This window comes from Globicephala melas, chromosome 10 (assembly GCF_963455315.2).
Source record: "Globicephala melas chromosome 10, mGloMel1.2, whole genome shotgun sequence".
In the NCBI taxonomy this organism is placed as follows: Eukaryota; Metazoa; Chordata; class Mammalia; order Artiodactyla; family Delphinidae; genus Globicephala; species Globicephala melas.
The window spans coordinates 82,448,734-82,471,674 of NC_083323.1; the positions used below are offsets into that span (position 1 = coordinate 82,448,734).

Below are 22,941 nucleotides of genomic sequence, written 5' to 3' on the forward strand. Positions count from 1 at the left end.
AACAATCTGGAATTTCTGGTGTAGAGACACTTGCTTTTGGTGCATAATCTTTTCAATATGCTGTTGGTTTCATATTTCTATTATTTTGTGAAGGATTCTTACATCTATATTTAGAAGGAGTGTTGATCTGTAGTTTTCTTTTTATAATGTCTTTGTATGATTTGATTAGATTGGGGTTGGTGTCAGTGGTTCAGAGCAGGGGTCCCCAACCCGCGGGCCACGGACTGCTACTGGTCTGCTGCCTGTTAGGAACCGGCTGCACAGCAGGAGGTGAGCGGCAGGTAAGCAAGCCAGGCTTCATCTGCCTCTTGCCATTGCTCCCCAGTGCTTGCATTACCGCCTGAACCATCCCCCCCCCGCCCCCCTTCCCCTTCCCGTCCATGGAAAAATTGTCTTCCACAAAACCGGTCCCTGGTGCCAGAAAGGTTAGGAACAGCTGGTTTAGCAGACTAAGGCTAGGGCTGAGGCTGGTATGGGAGCTGACCTGGGGCTGGGTTAAGGTTAGAGTTTATGGTTATAGTATATGGTTTATAATTTATGGTTTATATTTTAGTTATGGTTATAGTTAATGGTTATGGTTGATGGCTTATGGATGTGGTTTCTGGTTATGTATATTGTTTCTGGTTATAAATTATGGTTTGTGGTTCTGATTTCAGTTTCTGGTTATAATTTATGGATTATGGTTCTGGTTTCAATTTCTGGTTATGGTTATGGTTTATGACTATAGCTATATGGTTATATGACTTTATGGCTTTTTGGTTAAGGTCAAGTTAGGGTTTATAGTACAGGTAAGGTTATAGGTATGAGCCAGGGATTAGGTTTGGGGTTTGAGTTTGGGTGGAGGGCCTGGGTTACGAGTTAGGGTTAGGGTTTTTCTTTGTAAATCTGCCTAAAGCTTTGTCAATTTTGTTTATCTTTGCCAAAAAAAAAAGCTCTTAGTTTTATTGATCTTTTTGTGGTCTTTTTAGTCTCTATTTCTGCTCTGATCTTTGTTATTTCCTTCCTTCTACTAATTTTGGGCTTCCTTTGTTCTTTTTTTTTTTTTTTTTTTTTTTGCGGTACTCAGGCCTCTCACTGCTGTGGCCTCTCCCGTCGCGGAGCACAGGCTCCAGACGCGCAGGTTCAGCACCCATGGCTCACGGAACCAGCCGCTCCGCGGCATGTGGGATCTTCCCGGACCGGGGCACGGACCCGCGTCACCCGCATCGGCAGGCGGACTCTCAACCACTGCACCACCAGGGAAGCCCTCATTTGTTCTTTTTCTAGTTTCTTGAGGTGTAAAGTTAGGTAGTTTATAGATCTTTTTTGTTTCTTGATGTAGGCATTTATCGCTGTGAAATTCTGTCTTACAGCCTCTTTTGCCTTATCCCATAAGTTTTGGTATATTTTATATTTCCATTTTCATTTGTCTCGAGGTATTTTTTTGATTTCTTCTTTGACCTGTTGTTTGTCCAGTAGCATGTTGTTTAAGCCCCACATGTTTGTGAATTTTCTAGTGTTTTTCTTGTAACTGTATTCTAGTTTCATACCATTGTTGGTATGAATCATATCAAGCATCCGAAAAGATGCTTGATATGATTCCAGTTTTCTTAAATTTATTAAGATTTGTTCTGTGGCCTAACATATGATCTACCCTGGAGAATGTTCCATGTGCACTTGAGAAAGAAGGGTATTCTGTTGCTTTTGGATGAAATATTCTGTACATGTCTGTTAAGTCTATCTTGTCTAATGTGTTGTTTAAGGCCAATGTTTTCTTACTGGTTTCTGTCTGGATGATCTATCCATTGATGAAAGTAGGGTGTTAAAGTCTCCTACTACTATTGTATTGCTTTCTGTTTCTCCCTTTATGTCTGTTTGCTATATGTATTAGGTGCTCCTATGTTGGGTGTGTGAATATTTACAAATGTTATATTCTTTTATTAGATTAACTCCTTTATCATTATGTAATGACCTTCTTTGTCTTTTATTACACCCTTTTTCTTAAAGTCTATTTTTGGTGATAAAAGTATAGCTGCCTCAGCTTTTTTTTGGTTTCTGTTTGCATAGAATATCCCTTTTTATCCTTTCACTTGCAGTCTGTGTGTGTCTTTATATTTAAAGTGAGTCTCTTACAGGCAGCACATTGCTGGGTCTTGTGTTTTTATCCATTCAGCCAGTCTGTGTCTTTTGATTGGAGAATTTACCCCATGTACATTTAAGGTATTTATTGATAGGTATATACCTACTGCCATTGTGGTCATTGTTTTCTGGATGTTTTGTAATTCCTCTGTTCCTTTCTTCTTTTCTTGTTCTCTTTCTTTGCAATTTGATGATTTTCTGTACTGGTATGCTTAGATTCTTTTATCTTTGTCTTTTGTGTATTTACAATAGGTTTTTGCTTTGTGGTTACCACGAGACTTACATAAAACAACTTATATTTATAACAATCTATTTTAAATTGATAGCAATTTAAGTTTGAATGTATTCTAAAGCTCTACACTTTTACCCCCCACCACGTTTTATGTTTTTGATGTCATAATTTACATATTTTTATCTTGTGTTATTCTCAACAAAATATTGTAGTTATATTTATTTTTACTACTTTGTCTTTTAACATTCATACTAGCTTTATAAGTGATTAACCCACCATTTTTACAACATTATTCTGAATTTTACATATATTTTTCTTTATACTTTCATATGTTTTCCTGTTACTAATTAGCACCCTTTCATTTCAGTTTAAAGAAGTCCCTTTAACATTTCTTGTAAGACTGGTCTAGTGATGATGAACTCCTTTAGCTTTTGCTTGTCTGGAAAACTCTTTTTCTGTTCTTCAATTCTGTATGAAAACACTGACGGGTAGAGTATTCTTGCTTCGGTTTTTGTGTTTGTTTGTTTGTTTTTCTTTTAGCTTATTGAATACATTATGCCACTCCCTTCTGGCCTGTAAATTTTCTGCTGAAAAATATACTGGTAATCTTATGGGGGTTCCCTTGTATGTAAAAAGTTGCTTTTCTCCTGATGTTTTTTAAGATTCTTCCTTGTCTTTAACTTTTGACACTTTAATTATAAAATGTCTTCGTGTGGGTTTCTTTGAATTTATCTTTTTTGGTACTCTCTGAGCTTCCTGGATCTGAATGTCTGTTTCCTTCCCCAGGTTGGGAAGTTTTCATCCATTATTTCTTCAAATAAGTTTTCTGCCCCCTTGTCTCTCTCTTCTCCTTCTGGGACCCCCGTAATGCAAATGTTGGTCTGCTTGATGTTGTTCCATAAGTCTCTTAAGCTATCTTTCATTTTTCTTTTTGCTTGGGTGAGTTCTACTGCCTTGTCTGTGAGTTCTCAGATCGTTTTGTCTAGCTTTATCTAATCTGCTATTGAATTTCTCTATTGTACTTTTCAGTTCAGTTATTGTATTCTTTGGCTCTGTGACTTCTATTTGGTACTTTCTTATATTTTATCTTTGTTGAAATTCTCAGTATGTTCCTTTATTCTTCTCCTAGGCTCAGTTAGCATCTCTACAACCATTGTTCTGAGATCTTTATCAGGTAAATCACTCATCTGTTTCACTAAGGTCTTTTTCTGAGGTTTTATCTTGTTCTTTTGTTTGGAATATATTCGTCTGTTTCTTCACTTTTCTTGACTCTCTGTATTGGTTAGATAAAACAGCCACCTCTCCCAGTATTGAAGGAGTAGTCTAGTGTAGGAGATGAAATATATCCTTCAACACTACCTTGGTTGTCTCTCAATTCTTTGTGATTGTCCAAGCACCTACTTTATTTTTAGTGGCTCCCAATTGTTGAGGCTGTGCCAAGACCTGTCAGTGTCCCAAAAGGAAGGAGGAGCTCAGTGAACACCTAGGTCCAGGCTGATTGGAAGCCAGACCTTCAAGCAACAAATTTTAAAGTGTACAAGTATGCATCTTTCAGGGGAGGACTGGGAGATAGTCTTCTGGGATCTTCTGCTCCCTCTGAGCTGAGCCTTGAGGTGATAGCCAGTTAAGAACTGTTTCTTTCTTTGCTACCATCCTGTTGAACTCATGAATACAAGCTCTGCTGGCCACCAGAACCAGGCAATCAAGGGCCAGGCCCTGGGCAGCAGCCAGCAAAACCAGGGTACCAAATGTAGAAACCAGGGCACCAGACACATGTAGAAGCTTCCCCTGGGAAACACTGGTGCTCAAGAGTGATAGTGCCTTCCTTCTGAGGTCTCTAGGGAGGATTACAGTGGGCCCTTAGATGTGTGTTCAGTTAGAAGCCTACCCCTCACGCCACAGCTATGAAGATAAACTAATAGGCCTCTTTCACAGAAAGACTGAGCTCCTGGGTGTGTCGCCTCTCTGCTGTGCCTTGGGGGTGGTAGCCAGTTAAGAGCTCTTTCTTCATTTGTTTCAGTCCCTGCGACCTGTGAATGTGAGCCCCACCGGCCACCAGAGACAGGTGAGCAAGAGGTGTCCGCTGGGTGATACAAGCTCCTTTTTGGGAGATCCTGGTGATCTGGACCAAAATAGGAGAGCACAAAGATATGGTACCTGCTGGCCTCTTGTTTTTGGAGAGTAATTCAGTAGGCCCCCTAGCTGTATGTTAAATAGTAGATGCCTACCCCTCAGGCCTACGCTTTAAGATAATCAAATAAGCCTCTTTCACAGAAAGTCGGGTTGCTTTTCAGTTGGCCACCTCTGCCCTGGGCCCTGGGGCAGGTGAGTCTGCACACAGGGGCCTTTTAAAAACTTCTTCTCAGTTTGCATAGCCTTCTGGGTCTGGTGGAAGCAAGCCCTCTTGACTTTCAGAGCTAGATGTTTTGGGGGCTAGTTTCTCAGGTGCAAGTCTTAAAAGTTGAGGCCTGACGTGCAGTTCAAACTCTTTGTTCCTTGGGGAGAAGCTCATGTTTGTAAGTTCCCTCCTGATTGTGATTTGCTGTACAGGGGCGGGTTTATGGCGAGATTGTGTCCCAGCCTCTCCTACCTGCTTCTGTATGGGCTTTTTCCCATTCACCCGATGTGTAGGAGTCACTCAGCTAGTTTTCGGGGTTTTTTCAGAGAAAATTGTTCCGTATGCAGCTGTAGATTGAGTGTGTTTGTGGGAGGAGGTGGCTTCGGGATATTCCTACATCGCCATCTTGGACTAGAACGTATATACTTTTATATGGGAAAATACCTAAGATGCATTGTTAAGATTTTTTTTTCAAGATACAAAACTATATTTGCAATAGGGTTCTGTTTTTGTAAGTGAAAAAAAAAACTTATTTGTGAAATCGTAGAAAACAATCTGGCAGCCTGCTTATCCAAACAGTGGCTATCTTGGAGCGGCGGGGAGGGAGTGTGAGAAGGATGGGATGATGATATACTATCAGTGATATTTTATTCTCTTTACAGTTCTATATTGTTTGAATTTTCAATAAATATTCTGTCCTTGTGAAATTCCCTTCCTCCCGTCATCCTCATCCACTTTGCCTAACATCTACTTGTCTTTTAAGACTTAACCTTTGTTGACAAAAATTCAATTAACAATCAAGTTAAGAAGAAAAAATAGAATTTTATTTGAGCCAAACTGAGAATTATAACCTGGGAGACAGACTCTCAGAAGGTCTGAGAACTGTTCCACTTGTTAGAAGTCGAAGGCACAGTCATATACATTTTCAAGACAAAGGATTGTACATCAAAATCACACACTGACATTTTACATAAAGTTCACCAAAGATACATAATCCAGGTAAGCATGTACAAAGTGAGCAGTAAATCACTGTGACCCCTTACAGAGTTGTGAAAGGATGCTAATCTGAGAAGTTACTTTGCTGACATCAGAAGAAAGGATAAAAACATTGATCTTTGTGGCAGGCGTTCCCACCTTTGAGGATGTCTGGCTAATGTATAACTCAGATGCACATTGTACATTAGGGAGGGCCCAATACAGGCAGGGAATATGTTATGCTTAAATTTTCTTGTCCTGCTTTAAAATATAAATTTTATTTTATCACTTTCAATTTTACCTCCACAAAGTTCTCCCCTTATTTTCAGGCTAAATTAGATGTATCTCTACTATGCTTTTATCATTCTGTTTAATTATTAAAATTCTTAATTTAAACACTAAATTATGATCTCGAGGACGAGGATAAGGATATTCATATTTAGGATATGAATCATATTTAGGAGGGTAAGGATAGATTTCATATTTACAGTAAGCACAGGGCCTGGTACGCGATAGAGTTTCGATAAATGTTTATTGAGTGAATGAAGGAATAAGCGAATGAATGGACGGTTAAGTGATTAAAAGTAGGCCCTAACTTGAGTCTGATTTGTTGTGAACAACCTGTGTAAGAACAATCACTCGTATCAAAGAATTCAACCCGTCCCCACATTAAAATTATCCTGTGTTTTTGAGACACTTAAGACTCTCAGTTACAGTTGGGTGTGCTGGGAACCATTTCTGTCACTTTAGGGAATCTATAAGCTTGTCACTAGGGATTCTTGGGACCCTCTCCTCAGCAGTTGTGCCCTGGGGTGATCTGGCCTAGTACAGGTGGTGATAGGAAGGCTTCACTTCCAACCCCACAGCGGCCTCAGGAGAAGTGTGCTTCTTGCAGTCCGGTTGGAACTCAGAATGTGAAGCAATATTTATGGGCAGTGGTGAGATTTGTATTCCTTTATAATCACGGCAAAATAGAAACTATCATAACCTTAAATGTCACTCATAACACTGTTTTCTTGGTATGGTAAAATATGGTATACACTTTTTAAACTGGCATATAAATTGATGAAATTTAACTTGTATGTGTATGTGTACATGTGTTTGTGTGAGTGTATGTAAATTAGGGACTACCTGTAGGATCAGTAGGCAAATTTACTGTGTTTTGGCTTTAGAGGAAGAGATTTCTCTATTTTTAAAATTTTTTCTTTAGGATAAGCTGCTTATTTTTATAATTTTATGTTGGCATATTGTAATATAATATTACATTTCTTATATCTTTTTAATACATTTGGAGGCTGATTGCAAGGCAAATATTAGTATAATAATGTAGGAATCTATGGCCCAAAATACTTTAATTATGCTTGATATGTGATTTGATTACAAATACCAAGTATTTAGTACTTTGTTAGTTTAAAAATTAAATCTCTTAGGTTTAGAAGATGGTCCAAATTGTCTTCCTTTTTCATGGGTCTATTAAGAATTTTGCCACTAGAGGGCTCTTAATACCATATTTTAGTTCATTTAAATGTGTAATAATAATATTTACAATAATGTCAGTATTGGCTAATACTGTCTTTCCAATTAATATATCTTAGAAAATTTTTCAAAAATTCTAATTTAAGTGTAGCAAAATATGAGAAATGTTGCTTTTTAAAAATAATAATTATCTTCAGAAATAGTTTGGTGATCTAAGGGGCATGCATGATATAATGGACCTTTGAACTTTTTAAAGTTCAAGTTAAAACTAGTCTTTGTCGGGCTTCCCTGGTGGCGCAGTGGTTAAGAATCCACCTGCCAATGCAGGGGACGTGGGTTCAAGGCCTGGCCCGGGAAGATCCTACATGTTGCAGAGTTAACTAAGCCCATGCGCCACAACTACTGAGCCTGCACTCTAGAGCCCATGAGCTACAACTACTGAGCCCGCGTGCCTAGAGCCCGTGCTCCGCAACAAGAGAAGCCATTGCAACGAGGAGCCTGCGCACCACAAGGAAAGTAGCCCCAACTCGCTGCAACTAGAGAAAGCCCCGCACAGCAACACAGACCCAGTGCAGCCAAAAATAAATAAATAAGCAGATACCAGATTTAACATAAATATGAGTATATATGTATTATATATTTAATATAAATATGAGTATATATAATATATAAAACATATATATGAAATATAAAATTTACTAAGTGCCTTTTATGAGGAATTTGACATGATTGTGGATAAGTGTAACAGTTACCGCACGTTTTGATGTGTGCAATGAGAGATATTAGGCGTGGGAGTTAAGAGATCAAAATGAATTAAAAAAAAAAAAAATACCAGAATGAACAGACCGGAAGTCTTCTCTGATGAGGTAACCTTTGAGCTAAATCTTTTGATAGGCATGGAGGAGTTGAGATGGGAAGGAAAGGAAATTGTTCTGCTCAGAGGGAAAAGTGTGGAGGCATGAAATAAATAGCCTTAGAGATTCAGGGACTTCTTGGCATCATCATGGATAAATTAAAAATCTATGAGGATAACCCTCGTGCAAAACCTAGCTTTAGCATTCATCACCCTTTAACTTCCTACAGACTTACTTCAGCCTGTTTCCCCGGTCATACCCTGGACCTTGTTCTTATTTCTTTACTCATTCAGCAAATATTTATTGAATGCCTACCTCTATATGCCAGGCACTGTTCTGGCCCTCAGAGGGCAGTGGTAAAGGACCAATGAGATTCCTGCTCTCGCAATTTACTTGCAAGTCAGGAGAAACCAACAATAAATAAGAAAAAACTGGAAAATAGCAGATACTAATAAATGGCATGCACAGAATTAATCAGGGTGGTAACTAGATTGGGTGTTTAGGGAGGGCTTGTATGATGAATTATTATTTAAGCTGAAACCCAAATGACCAGAAGGAATCAGCTATGTAATTATTAGGGTAGAAATATTCTGATCTGAGGGTAAAATTACTGCAAAGGTCATAAGACAGGAGTGAAGCCCAGGAAGAAGGCCAGTGGACTGATGTACAGTGGGCAAAGAGGAGAGTGACATGTGATGATGTCAGAGAGAAAAGCAGAAGCGAGGTGAAGCAGGGCTTTGTCGGCCAGAAGAAGAAGTTAAGATTTTATTGTAAATGCAGTAGGAAGGCAGTAGAGGGCTCTAAGTATGAGAATGGCATGATTTATCGCCTTGAAAGGTTATTCTGGCCATTACATAGATAAAAAAATTGTGAGAGGCCAGAGTAGTAGCATGGTATTGAGTTCAGTAGTACTAGAAAGGCATGAGAAGTCATGGTGGCTTGGACAAAGGTGGTAGTAAGAGACATGGAAAGCTGGATATGTTTGGGAGGCAAAATAAACAAATCCGGCTGAGTTTTGATTTGGGGAATTAAGAAGATGGTAGCGCAGTTTACTGAGATGGACAAGTATGGGCTGAATTGGTTGAGAGTGACAGAAACCAGAGGATTTTGGTGGGGACATGGTAAGTGTGGAACACACAAATGGAAATGTCAAGTAGGCAAACGTGAATCTGGAGTTCTGAGGAAAATCAGATCCAGCCACCGTGTGTGTGTAGACTGTGTCTTTCCAGGGCTGAGCAGCACAGTGTATGTGGTCTGAAGATCATCACTAGCATGGATTTGGGAACCACCGGCCTATAGATGGTATTAAAGCCACAGGAATGAATGAGGCTTCGGCCCACTCGGGGTAATCATTCGTATCTTTTGTACAAAATGAAGCATACGATGCTGAATTTTCAAAGGTCATCTTCAATTCCTTATCAAGAGCCAATTCCAACACTTTATTCTGAAGCTGTAGTTAAATTATCTTTTGATGATGAAAACTTTGGATTTCAGATCAATGAACTTCCTTTGTGTAGATATTCTCTTGACGGACAGTAAAATTCAAGACATTCTATCAAATGTGTACAGTATTCAGTACTGACATTTTGCAGATGTCCAATATCAAGATCACCTATTTCATTGATAATTTTTAAAATTTATTTATTTATGGCTGTGTTGGGTCTTCGTTTCTGTGCGAGGGCTTTCTCTAGTTGTGGCAAGCGGGGGCCACTCTTCATCGCGGTGCATGGGCCTCTCACTATCACGGCCTCTCTTGTTGCGGAGCACAGGCTCCAGACGCGCAGGCTCAGTAATGGTGGCTCACGGGCCTAGTTGCTCCGCGGCATGTGGGATCGTCCCAGACCAGGGCTCGAACCCGTGTCCCCTGCATTGGCAGGCAGACTCCCAACCACTGCGCCACCAGGGAAGCCCCATTGATAATTATTGATATCAAGTCTCCCATGTTCTCTTCTAATATTTTCATTATTTTTGTGGCTTTTGATTGGTTTAGTTATGCCTTCACATTTAAATCTTTTATCCATCTGGAATTTATTTTAGTGTAAAATGGGGAGAATCTAAATTTATTTTATTTCAAATCTTAGCCAGCTGTCTCAAAACACTTACCATATAAACCTAGGCTTTTTCTATTGATCTGAAATGCCATATGCTAAATTCCCAAGTGGATCCTGAGATCTGTTTCTGGAATTTCTAGTCTGTTTCCATGATCTTATTCATGACCCAGGTTATGTTTTTATATCAAATTCAAATTACACATATATTAAAAGAATTTCCACACTACAATAACTGCACATTAATCAAGTTACGATGAAAAATTGCTTGTGTTCTGTGAAGTTCTTCCCTGTTATAAGCCAATTCCTATACCTGTTGAACCAAGGTGTCATTGAAAAGTTATACTTTAACTACCTTCTCTGCTTCATACTCTGTCAACATTTCCAGGCAAACGGTTTTAAGAAATGTTATTTTTTAGATAGATTTAGTGCAATTCAAATAAAAATTCCAGTTGGTAACTGTTGAGACTTGAAAAAACACTATTAAAATTTAGCTAGAAGAAAATAAATACATGGAAAAATTTCTAAAACAATTATGATGAAAGAGGACTTTTCATTAGCAGATATAAACATGATATCAGTATGAAGAAAGAAGTATTTTTTTTCGGTTACATTGCCAACAAACACAAGGAGTTTTAGAATGTATAAAACTATGAAGGCTTATAGTATCAATAAATGTGGTTTGGAGTTTAATTATTGTGCAGGAGTATGTTCTAGCTGCAATGACAGGAAAACATTCTAGAATAGTTATTAAGATTAAGGAACTTGCATCAGAATGTAAATTGACCCATTGCTTCCTTCCTCCAGAAGTCTAACTTCAAGAAGAGTCAATTGAACTAAAAAGTAACATAGAATTATAAAAATTATGAATTATATAAAGGCAATGTGTTGACTTAAATACAAGATTATTCTCTTATGTGATAATACGGACACTGATAAATTCTTGTTGTTGCATACTGAAGTACTGTGGTTATTAAGGGGAACGTTCTGTTGAGAAAGTCTAAATTCTTGGACTCCCTGCAAGGTAGAAAACCAGTTTGATCTACATGCTGAAGAATTCTCAACTCTTTGAAGATGTGAATTGGAAAGGCTCACTCACTTGTTGGTTTGATATCTTTGATATTATTGTTGGAGAAAATCCTTCCTGTAAGAAAGAAATGCAACTGGCTTTTTAATGGTAGATAATATCAAAGGCTGCCTAGATGTTCCATGGGCACCTCAAATGGAACATATCCACAATCAAATTCACTACATTTTTTCCCCAAACCTATTCTTCCTTTTCTTTTCTTGGTAATTGTTACCACCATCCATCTTATTACCTAAGCCAAGCATCTGTAAATCAGTCTTTGCCTGTCCGTTGCCTTACTTCTATATCCAGTTGCCATCCAAGTTATGTTGATTTACTTCCTTATCATCTCTCACATATGCTCCTTCTAATGGTCCTGATTGCTTCTATCTTGAGTTAGGCCCTGATCCTCTTACCTTGGACTTCCTACTCTTTACAAAGCAATACATTCATCAGGTGGGCACCAGAATACTCTTTCCAAATGCAGATTTCTTCCTGTTACTTTCCTAGTAAAAATCTTTTTTGGGCCCTCTTTTACCCACAGAGGAAGTTCTGGTCTTTAGAGTGGCATCCAAAGCTCTCCACAGGCTGGCCTGCCTCTCTCCAGCTTCAAATCTTTACACCCTCCCAGCCTGTCTCATTCCAACCATGCCTGCCTACTCAGGGGTGCTTGTAACCCTGTTTTGCTTCATACCTTTCTGCCTTCACTCATTAAAATTCCCTCCCACCATTTTGGGGAAGACCTAATTATCTTTCAAGATTTAGTTCAAACTTTACCACCTTTGGGTAGCGTTTCCTTTTTTCACCACCCACAGACTATTTTTCCCACAGAATTAACTCTTCTTCCTTTCTGTTCTATTGTGGACCCCTTACTACACTACAGCACCCACGAATGGTATTATGCCTGTTTGTTTACCTGCTTTCCTAATAGACTGGCAGCTCCTTAAGTCAGGGACCTTGTCTTTTCTTTCCTTTTGCTTCTAGCATCTACGGATGCCTGTACAATTTAGGCACTCAATAAAAATTCTTTGAATGAATGAGTTAATAAGTGAGAAGTGTCAGAGGCCTGATGGAAAGAGCTGGCAGAGAATGCATAGTGTTAAAACTGGTCAAGAGGAAGATACAGGGCAATATCGTGATGAGAGTAGGAAAAGATAATTTACTAAGGGGGACTTGGCTTTCTATGGTGGATGAGGGTGAGAGGCATGGTGGGATGAACTGGCATTAAGCTTCTGACTAGAATTCCGATATAGGTTCTTTTATTGCTGTAGAAAAGTACAGGTGGTATTTGAGATCAAATGGAGTTTGCTGGATGTGATCCAGTTTGCAAATATTAGCACACACATACCAAATTTTCATAATACTGCATTTATCTAGTACTTTACAGCGTACAAAATTCTTTACTTTTATTATTTTGTTTGACCCTTAGACCAGTCATCTCCCTAAGCTTCAGTTCCCTTCTTTGTAAAATGAAAATAATAGCTATCTCTTAGGATTGTTTACAAGAGGTATAATATGTCTGGCACACAGTTACATACCAAATGGGTTGTTAGATCAGGCATTTGAGGTCCATAATGGTTAAATGACTTGCTCAAGGTCACAAAGGTAAGTTAGTGGCAGATTTAAATATAAATTCCTATGTCTTCTTTTTGTAGTATTCTTTTTACTACACCAGGATGTAATGATATCTTCTACATTACTTGGTACATAGCATCTTTAATTCCCCTCAGAGGCTTACCCAAAAGCAGGCTTTGGAATTAGTCTATCAGAGAGTTTATTGCCAAAATCAAGCAAAATCTAAAACTTGGCTAAAACCAAAATGCAAATACAAAATTTTTATAGCTTGCATTGCTTCCTAGTCTCTCTATTTTACACTTAGGGGTTTTCAGCAAAGAATCTGAGCAGGCTAGCTCCTGCCCTTGTGAGGTTCTGTGGAGATGGGCTCTCATTTAAATTAATTTTTTAAATATTGTTTTTGAATCCAGTTTTAGGCCAGAGCAAGTGTCCATCTGAGGCCCTGGAATTAAGGTAGCAGAAATCTAGTGGGAACTGGAACAGGAAGAGAGTGAATCTGGGCTGCAGCAGACACTGACGATCACACGCATCTGTCCTTGTGTTCTCTGTAGAGTTCTGTCCAGGAAGAATCTGAAGCCACAAAATATGAACTGGAGATGAAATTATTAAGTGAAACAGTTTCAGCAGGTATTCCTCTAAATTACATTTTTAGAATTTAATTTTATTGGGATTTTTCTGCTTACAAAAGAAATGCAGGGACATTGTAAAAAAAAAAAAAACTAGGATGTTGCAGAAGTATAAAGTGAAAATTCTTTCTCATCCCTCTTCTGATATAACCAATGTTAACAACTTTTTAAAATTTGTGCAATCTCTCTCTCTGTCTCTGTTTCTCTCTCTTTTGGTTTTAAATAAAACCATGGGATCATATCATACAGATGTTTTTGTTGAAAATTACTTTTTTTCACCTAACAGTATTTGTCATTGTACATACATACATAGAACACAATATATATTCTGCTTAAATGAATAATATTCAACAAGATTCTAAGTCAGAGCACATTGGTAACCTTACTTTTTAAAGTATCTGTATAATGTCATCCAATAATGGGACATTATTTAAATCCTTATTAGTAGACAATAAGGTTATTTCTAATTTTTTTTATTATTGCAAGCAGTGTTGCATTGAACATTCTCAAGCACACGTACATGATCAGAAATTTTTCAACACTTCTGTATTCAGTCTTATCCTGGCAAGTAGAAACTGGATATAGTTTTAATATGTCAAAATGATAGTGATGTCTAATTTGAAAATCTTTTGGTTTGAGATTTATATACGTGTTTTCCACTAACTTTATCATTATGCTTCTTTCCCAGTAACTTCTAAGGAATATACTTTTTATATATTTCTTAGCATATTTTTTTATAACAGGCTTCTTGTCTACTTCACTTTTTCCAATACACTTTTGTGTCAGCAGTCAACTAGGTTTATATCTTTATAATTTTTCTGTAATCCTTATGAGATAATTTTCCTGTTAGAAATATGATAATATATTCCATTCATGAAACTGTGTCAATAATACCAAGGTTTCTACATGGTGATCCCTAAATAATATATATCATAAATAGTCTAAATTGGGACACAGTATTCTTTCTGACTTTCTTTTCAGGTAAATGGACTATTAACTAGAAACATTTGAAAATTACTTAAGGTATACATTTTATTGAATGTATACAAGGAAAAGGGGGCAATTGCTTAACTGGAATTTTCTCTGGATATTTCCACTTATTTTCAGTGCCATCTCAGTGTGCTTCCTTTAATGGGAGAGGAAAATTGTAATGATAAATAATAAGACTAACAGTTCCTGAATTTTTACTATGGGCTTGGCACCAGTTCTAAACTCCTTTCTTGTATTAAATCACAGCTCCCCCAAACTGTAGAAGATAGATACTACTATTATATGCATTTGTTGAGGAAGGAACTGAGACTAGAGATGTTAATTAGCATATCTTGTATAAGGTCACACAGCTAGTCAAGGATGGAACCTGTAAGGGTCTGATTTCCTCTTCTTATCTATTACACTCTATTGAAAGAATTTTGGTGAAAGGTGGGAATGATGGTGTGTGACATCAGATATCCCCTGATTGTGCACTGAGATTTATGAGATCATAGAATTTCCCTGTAAAATGTCTGAACACAAAGATTATCCAGTCCAGTTTCTTCACTTTCAAACCTCCATCCCTGTTTTTCTATAAGCTGGGCCTATTTTTGTTGAAAAAAAAAATTAGCTTTCATTTCATATATGGGCCAAAATTTATTTTTTTAACATTTTACTTCTTTCAGATTTTTAGCTCCATAATGTCCAATTTAAAAAAATTAATTTGTCAGTTATTAAATTTTGTGTTAAACCACTTTTGATCTTTTATAATGAAGGTTAGCAGGATGTGCCACCCCAAAATCTGTCACTTTGGCATAAGAATTATTTTGAGCTGAAAACAATTAAAAAGATGCAAGAAAAGGTCCTTACCCTCCTCCTATTTGCCTAAAAGCAGGGCATAAACTTTCAAAAGTGTTTTTCCTCCCCTCTCTATTAGGAGGGACAAAGGTTAAAGGTTAATTGCCAGAGACAAGTTTAGACCCTATCAGCCTGGAGAGGGTGCCAGAGGAATTTACATAACAGGCTTTATCTCTGCCCTTGGAAGCCTAAAACTGCTTTCCTTTGTCCTGTTATTTCTCCACAAATTTATTATTCTTTGTAGAAGATGCTATATAAGCCAGAGTTCTAAACCACCTCTTTGAGTTACTAATTTTTCTCAGGGTATCTCCCATGTATACATGAGGTGTACATGTTAATAAACTCCTGCTCATTTTTCTCTTGTTAATCTGTCTTTTATTACAGGAGTCTCGGCCAAGAACTCAGAAGGGTAGCGGGAAAATTATTTTTCCTCCCATACAATAAACCATATTTTTAAAGTTTTTATGTTAATAGTAACACATCTTTATTGTATACAAATTCCTAAAACGTTAGTATATAAAATATAAATGGGGCCCTCCCCTGCACCCTAACATTACGCATGCCTATTCCCACTTTCAAGCTTAGCTTTGTGAATAGTTTTGAATCAACCACATTTTGAAAATGTTTAGCAGCTAAATAAAAACTTCATTTACCAGTATTAGAACATTTTCATTTTCCCGCTAAGAAAATACAGAAATGTTATGATCTGTTTAGAAACTGAACTAATCTGATGAATTTCAGCGCAGTTGTTGCTGTTAGAGAATGCCTCTGAAAAGCCATATTTCTTTGAAGAAAATGAGGTTGATTTATGCCAATTCACAGCTCTGGGTGGAGTGCACCACTTGGATATTTTGGAGCTTCCTCCACAGTGTAAACCGAGGAAGGGCTGGATGATTGTGGAAGTAGGTTAATTCTTGAATCAAAATTTATGAATAAAATAATTTCTCCTGCTTTTACTTCATCTCAAACGATCTAAACATCTAATGAATTTAACCCTATTAAGCAAGCACAAAGGAAACAATGTAATTTTAAACTGTCTGGAATGTATACATTTGAATCAGATACTAAAGGAAAGGAATCTGAAATAATATGGATTTTAAAACTAGAATTCATACATGTTAACTTAATTGTAAACCTATAGCACTATGATTATATTGTGCCAATTTGGCCTTAATAATGACAGTCTATTTTAGAGGCTGGCAAGCTTTTTCTGTAAAGGACCAGGTGGTAAATATTTTCAGCTTTGTGGGCCATACCAGCTCTGTCACAACTCCTCAACTCTGCCACTGTAACATTAAAACAGTCATATGTAAATGAACGGGCATCGCTGTGTCCCAGTTAAACTTTATTTACAAAAACTGGTGGTGGGCTGGATTTCTCGGGGACCACAGTTGGTGGACTCTGGTCTAAATCAGTGGTTCCCAGCATGTGGTCCCTTGACCAGAAGCAGCAGAATCACTTGGCATCATCTGGGAATTTGCTAGAAATGCAAATTCATGGGCCCCACCTCAGTCCTACTGAATCAAAAACTCTGGAGGTGAGACCCAGCAGTCTGTGTTTTAGCAAAACACATCCCAAACTTTGAGAACCACTGGTCCGGATCTTTGATATACAAAGTGTGGTCTGTGAACCTGAAGCATCAGCATCACCTGGGAACTTGTTAGAAATGCATAATTTGGTGTTTCACCTCAGATCTACTTCATCTGCATTTTAACAGGACCCTAAGGTGATTCATATGCACATTAAAGTTTGAGAAGCACTGATCCAGGCAATGCCAATGCTGCTGATGTACAGATAGCCCACAGGAGTAGTAAGGATACTGATGGTAGCAGTTGTTCATCATTTTTCAAGGAGTTTCTTCTCACTTCTGTTTCAATAAGCAGTAACACTTGCACTAGCACTGGCTTGGTTTAACTTTTGGTGGCCTACATCCCAGATACACCCAGTTATGTTGTCATGGCCCCTTCCTCCTTTTCTTTCTCTCCTGCCCTTCTTTTCTTTCTCCCTGCTCCCTCCCAACCCCCTCCCATCCCCATCTCTCTGCTCTAACGCATCATGTCCATAGATGGTCAGGCACTTCTCACCCACAGTCCTATCCATTAAGGATCTTCATGCATTCTTGAATTAGGGACGTATTTCTCAATTTTTATTTTTTTTCCATTATCACCCCTCTAAGGAGTCTTTGTAGACATTTTTTTCCCAACTGCCCCCCAGCCCAAAATATTAATACCACAGATATACTGTGTATCTGCTTATATGCTATATGTGTATCTGTATTTTATACCTAAAAGAGTACAATTGTTTCATGACCCCCCAAGCTCATTTTTACCCTCTTAGGGATGATATTGCTGTTCCTTTCCCCTTCTCCCCACAAATGAGAATGCAGTTATTAGGGTGAACGTGGGGAGATAATCTGGTCTGTAGCCACTTTGAAGAATCTACTTGAATCAACTTTCCCTACCTCAGGGATAATTGAAGGACAGGGAGGAGGCCAAGAAAGACACCCTTTGGTGGAGGTAGGCCTTCAAAACTCTTTATCCATAGGAAGGTCCCACCCTGAACTGGGAATTTCAAGGATTCATCCAAAGAATTGTTGTTCTTGAATTTTGGCAGGATATCCTGATACCACCACTCCAGGCTCCCAGTTTGAGCCCAAAGTATCCTCCTTCACACCTGTTTTTCTCTCCTGCAACAAAGAGGCCTTCCTCCTTTTTTCCAAGTCCCTTTTTAATAATCTCACACGTGCCCTAGAAATTTTCCCCATCCAATTTTTTCCTCTATTTTGTAACTTTTTTTTTTTTTTTTTTTTGCGGTACGCGGGCCTCTCACTGTTGTGGCCTCTCCCATTGCGGAGCACAGGCTCCGGACGCGCAGGCTCAGCAGCCATGGCTCACGGGCCCAGCCGCTCCGCGGCATGTGGGATCTTCCCGGACCGGGGCACGAACCCGTGTCCCCTGCATCGGCAGGCGGAGTCTCAACCACTGCGCCACCAGGAAAGCCCTGTAGATCTATTTTTGACTTCGGGCACTTCTTGAAGTCATTTTGTAATCTTTGGCACATTAATTGATTTCTGTAAGTGCCAGTTATCCTCTCTGTTAAATATATGCCTTGTACAGTTACTTGGAGGGATAAAATGAATAGTTAAGTCCCAGCCAGCATAGAACCTGGCCCATAGGAGGGTTCTGAATTACATTCAAATGTCGTGATTTTTTTTTCCTCAAATCATTATCTTTAATTTTATTGTGACATTTTGTTAGTCAATCTATAGTTAAATGTGACCAAACTGCAGTGCTTATTTAAAATAACTGTATAGCTTATTCAGCAATATTTACATCTTTAACTGTTACCAGTCAGCTTCTAACTTGATATTATTTTGGTCATTTTTAAAAGATACTCAAAGAAGGATTACAGAAATATACATATCCTCCAGAAACGGCAGAAGACTTTGAAACAGAAAACACTTTCCCACCCATAGAGGTCATGCTTGAGGTTCATGAGAACGTAATCTTTTTTGAGAATCCCATGGTTGCAAGGTGGGATGCTGAAGGTACGGCAATGTCTTAACCTGCTTTGATAATTATGTAGTGAAAAGAGATACAATAATATAAATTCTTATATCAAATTAGGAAATGCAGCGTGTAAACTGAGTTTCTAATCTTACATATTTCTCTGCCAATTCTAGGGTCTTTGTTTTGTTTGCTCTTGATGGAAAAGAATAGGGATTGGAGTTTTTTATAACTATTAGTTGCTGAAGTGTTTATATCTGCCATATTCTCTGACAAATGTCTTTATGTTTATACAATTACGTTTTAAAAAAGAAGGAAATGAACAAAATATCAAGATAGCATAGCAAATCAAAAACAAACAAATGAAAAGCCTACTCTCTCTTGAGATGGCCAAATAATTCACACTGGAGTGATTAAAATTTGATTATTTTAATGCTAATGATTTATAAGTTGCAAAGCTTATTACAGCCAGGTACTGAGGATGTGGAGTGGGCAAATGGGAAACCTGAGAAAGAGGAAAACTAGCCACTGTATGCCTCTTTATAACTTCTGACGAATCATGGGAAGTTATTGTTTATTCAAAATGTTAAATAAATATCAGTGAAATCAGAAGTACTAACAGAAATACAAGCTAATAATTCACCAGTCATTAGCAGATACCTTATTTGGGGTTGGCAGGCTAAACTTTGAAAGGCCTCGGTCTTGTGAATTAATGTATGCACATTTTGGGCTCTTAGATGAAAGCCGAATAGCTTTGTTTTTAGTGTAGGTGAATTATTCTACATCCATCTATTTATTTGTGAAAGGGTTTACATACTAGATGATAGGTTTAGAACAGAGAAGATCACTAAAGCACAGAGCTATTACTTTATTTAGTTAATGGGGGCAGAGAATTTAGAGAATATTTTGTACTTTAAACTTTTTCATGGTTGCTACACTACATATTTTTGCTTGTATAGACATAGCCACAAGACATTATTTATTCTAGAAATAATTTATATATTAAAAACAGTATATTTTTATCAATACATTAAACCATAAAGTATATCAAAATGAACATTAGGTAATTTTTTCCTTTTATGTTGCTTTTAGAGGTTTCACTTTTCCTTTCCTTTAATGGTAATGTTCCTAAGTATTTATCACATTAAAATTTATTCATACTCAATTAGTATTAGACAAGGTAAATTATCCCACATGATTCAGGGAAATACAATATGTAAAAATTGACTCTAACTACAGTAATTATACGACAGTAATCTACAACTCCAGTAATTTTTAAACCATGGGGAAACTTTTTTTGCCAGGGAATACTAGAAAGTTGAAGAATTTATTTATAGGCAATACTTAATTTTTACGTTTAAAAATTAAAATAATTTTGTTAATGTAAAAACAAAAAGAGGAATTATAAAGAACTTAGATTTCCAATATAATCGTATTTATTATATTGAATTTGAGACTCAAAAATAGTCAGTGAAACCCTCCATGTGAGAAGAGGAGAAAGCCAAGTGGGAATGAAGAGGGTGTTCTAGAAAGATAATGATTCATTCATTTGTTCCATAAATATGCTAAACAATAAGAAAGATAGAGATAAATGAGACATAGTTCCTTCTTCCAGGAGTTTTCAAAGTTGTAGGAGAGGCAGAGAGGGAAAATAATCATAATACAATGTAGTAAGGTGCTATATAATAGAAGAGCTAAGGAGCAGAACAGTGGCTGGGTCCCATCTGGAGAGTTACGGAAGGCTTCTCCTAGGGTGGAATATTGAACAGGTCCTTAAGAGACTAAGAGAACTTTCACATGTAAGTCTCATGTGGACATATGTCTTCATTCCTCTTGGGTATATCCCTAGAAGTGGAATTGCTGGGTTGAATGGTAAATTGATGCTTACCTATTTAAGAAACTTGCCAAATTGTTTTTCAGAGTAGCTGTACCAGCAAGGTACGAGGTTTCCCATTTCTCCACATCCTTGCCAACATTTGTTATTATCTGTTTTTTTGATTATAGCCACTCTAGTGGGTGTGAAATGGTAGTTTGTGGTTTTAATTTGTATTTCCCCAATGACCGGTAATGTTGAGCATCTTTTTTAATGTATTTACTATACTTTTGTATATCTTCTTTGATGAAATGTTTATGCAAATCTTTTGCCCATTTTTAAATTGGGTTGTGTTTTATTATTGAGTTGTAAGAGACACAGAATACCACCTATTATATGATTGTATTTAATGAAAAGTCCAGAAAAGGCAAATCTTTAGAGACAGGAAGTATATTAGTAGTTGCTTGGGGCTGGTGATGAGAATGGGAATTAACTATAAACGGACATAAGAGATCTTATTTGGAGGATAATAATGTTCTAAAACTGAATAAAGCTGGATGGTGATGATGGTCGTACAGCTCGCTAAATTTACTAAAAATAATCGCATACTCAAGACAGGTGAATTTTAAAGTTGTTTAAAAAGAAAGATGAAGAGAGTTTCTCTAAGAGATAAAGGAAGAGTCCTCTAGGAAGAAAGAATGGCATGTGCAGAGGCTCAGAGGTATATGATGTTGTTGCAGAAGAAGAAAAGGTGTGGCTGGAAAGAGGTCTGAGAAGTGGCAAAGGAGGAAGCCGGAAATCAGAATCAGAGCTTCATTCTAAAGGTCTCACAGCTGTGCTGAGGAGTTTGGACTTGATCCTGTAGACAGGAAGAAACTCCCAGCAAAGCTGGCTTTTTGTGGAGATTCTATTCTAAATGTGAAAAATCAATTTATACATATTGCAGTTATGGGAGTGGTTTCATTCTTATTTTTGCAGAGGAAAAAATGGAACTAATGTCACATTCTTCCTAATTATAAAGGTAAACACTGGAAAACTGATGGCATCAGCAATGTATCTTACAAATCGGAAGACAGACTTATAACATTCAGCCTGGACACTTTTGGCCCTGTTACCTTGATTCAAGATGCTCATGTTAATATGCCATACCAGTCATGGGAGCTAAGACCACTTGATGTGAATAAAGTACTTCTGACTGTGACTACAGTATTTACTGAGATTCAAATACAAATTAAGGTAAACTGCTGTTATAGCAAGTCATGTCAAAGAGCTAAATCTGTTTGATGACTGTAAGTGTGTCAAAGCAATCAATCACTGCTGATTTACATATTGAAATGTGTCTTTCATAAATCTATTTACAATATACCTTGAACTGTAATTTCTAAATGAAATATAAATTAAATAGATAGGAAATAGCATGTAATAAGTAAAGTACAAATTTGTACCCTAAAGTTACTAGGAATAGAACAATTGGTGAAGATATAAGCCTGGTTGCAGTATGACTTTCAGAGTTTTTGATCCACTCTAAAGAGGCTTCCTGATCTTATCACCTAGCCATTTGAAATCCCTTTTGAGTGCCTCCATTGCTCGTCACTCAGAAATTAGAGACACAAAAAGTAGATTTAGTGGTTGCCTGAGGCTGAGGGTGGGAATGAGGATTAACTGTAAATGGACATAAGGGATTTTATTGGAGGGATGAAAATGCTGTAAAACTGATTTATGGTGAGAGTTGCACCACTCAGTAAAGTTACCCAAAAAAATCACTGGACTGTGCACTTGGGTGAATTTTATGATATGTAAGATACACCTCATGAAAGTTGTTTTAAAAAGAGAGAGAGAGAAAAAAAAAGAGATAACCTGAAATTCCTTATGACTGTGGCAGGAAGGCTAGAATATCATCAAATTTGGCTTTTAAAGTCAGATGAGAGATGTGAACTCTGTACACCTTCAAATTGCCACTTTGCAGACATTTTTTAAAATAAATAAATTTATTTATTTATTTACTGTGGCCATGCTGGGTCTTCATTGAGGCAGTTTCAGTAGTTTGGTGCACAGGCTCTCTAGTTGCAGCACGTGGGCTCTAGAGCATGAGGGCTCAGTAGTTGCAGCATGTGGGATCTTAGTTCCCTGACCAGGGATTGAACCCGGGACCCCTTCACTGGGAGCATGAAGTCTTAACCACTGGACCACCAGGGAAGTCCCGCCACTTTGCAGACTTTAAAACTGGATAATAATTTTGCATTATTATGTTAAAATTTTATTATATATGTATAAAAAATTATGATCCTTAAAAGTTGCAACATGATTGCTGTCAAATAGCTATTATATATCAATATGAACACATGTAGTATTCTTAGATCATAACTTATAAAGTAGGAGACCTGAGAGATCCTTCAGTTCAGTCCCTGGATTGCTCAGATGAGCCCAAGAAGAGTTGATAAACTGCTTAAGGTAACGTGGAGACTTTGCAGTGGAGCTTTTGGGTCA

General features: G+C 37.5%; 1 protein-coding gene across 11 annotated transcripts in view; it reads left to right on the forward strand.

The window, feature by feature from the left end:
* The window catches only part of DNAI7 (dynein axonemal intermediate chain 7), an 84,911-nt gene that overhangs the window by 51,439 nt on the left and 10,531 nt on the right, over positions 1 to 22,941 (forward strand). For all 11 annotated transcript variants that reach the window (XM_060305907.2, XM_060305903.2, XM_060305905.2 and 8 more), the window contains 4 exons: positions 13,234 to 13,309; positions 15,877 to 16,037; positions 18,526 to 18,682; positions 21,476 to 21,690. In XM_060305907.2, coding sequence (XP_060161890.1) covers positions 13,234 to 13,309; positions 15,877 to 16,037; positions 18,526 to 18,682; positions 21,476 to 21,690 — 609 coding nt within the window. The remainder of the gene's footprint in view (positions 1 to 13,233; positions 13,310 to 15,876; positions 16,038 to 18,525; positions 18,683 to 21,475; positions 21,691 to 22,941) is intronic.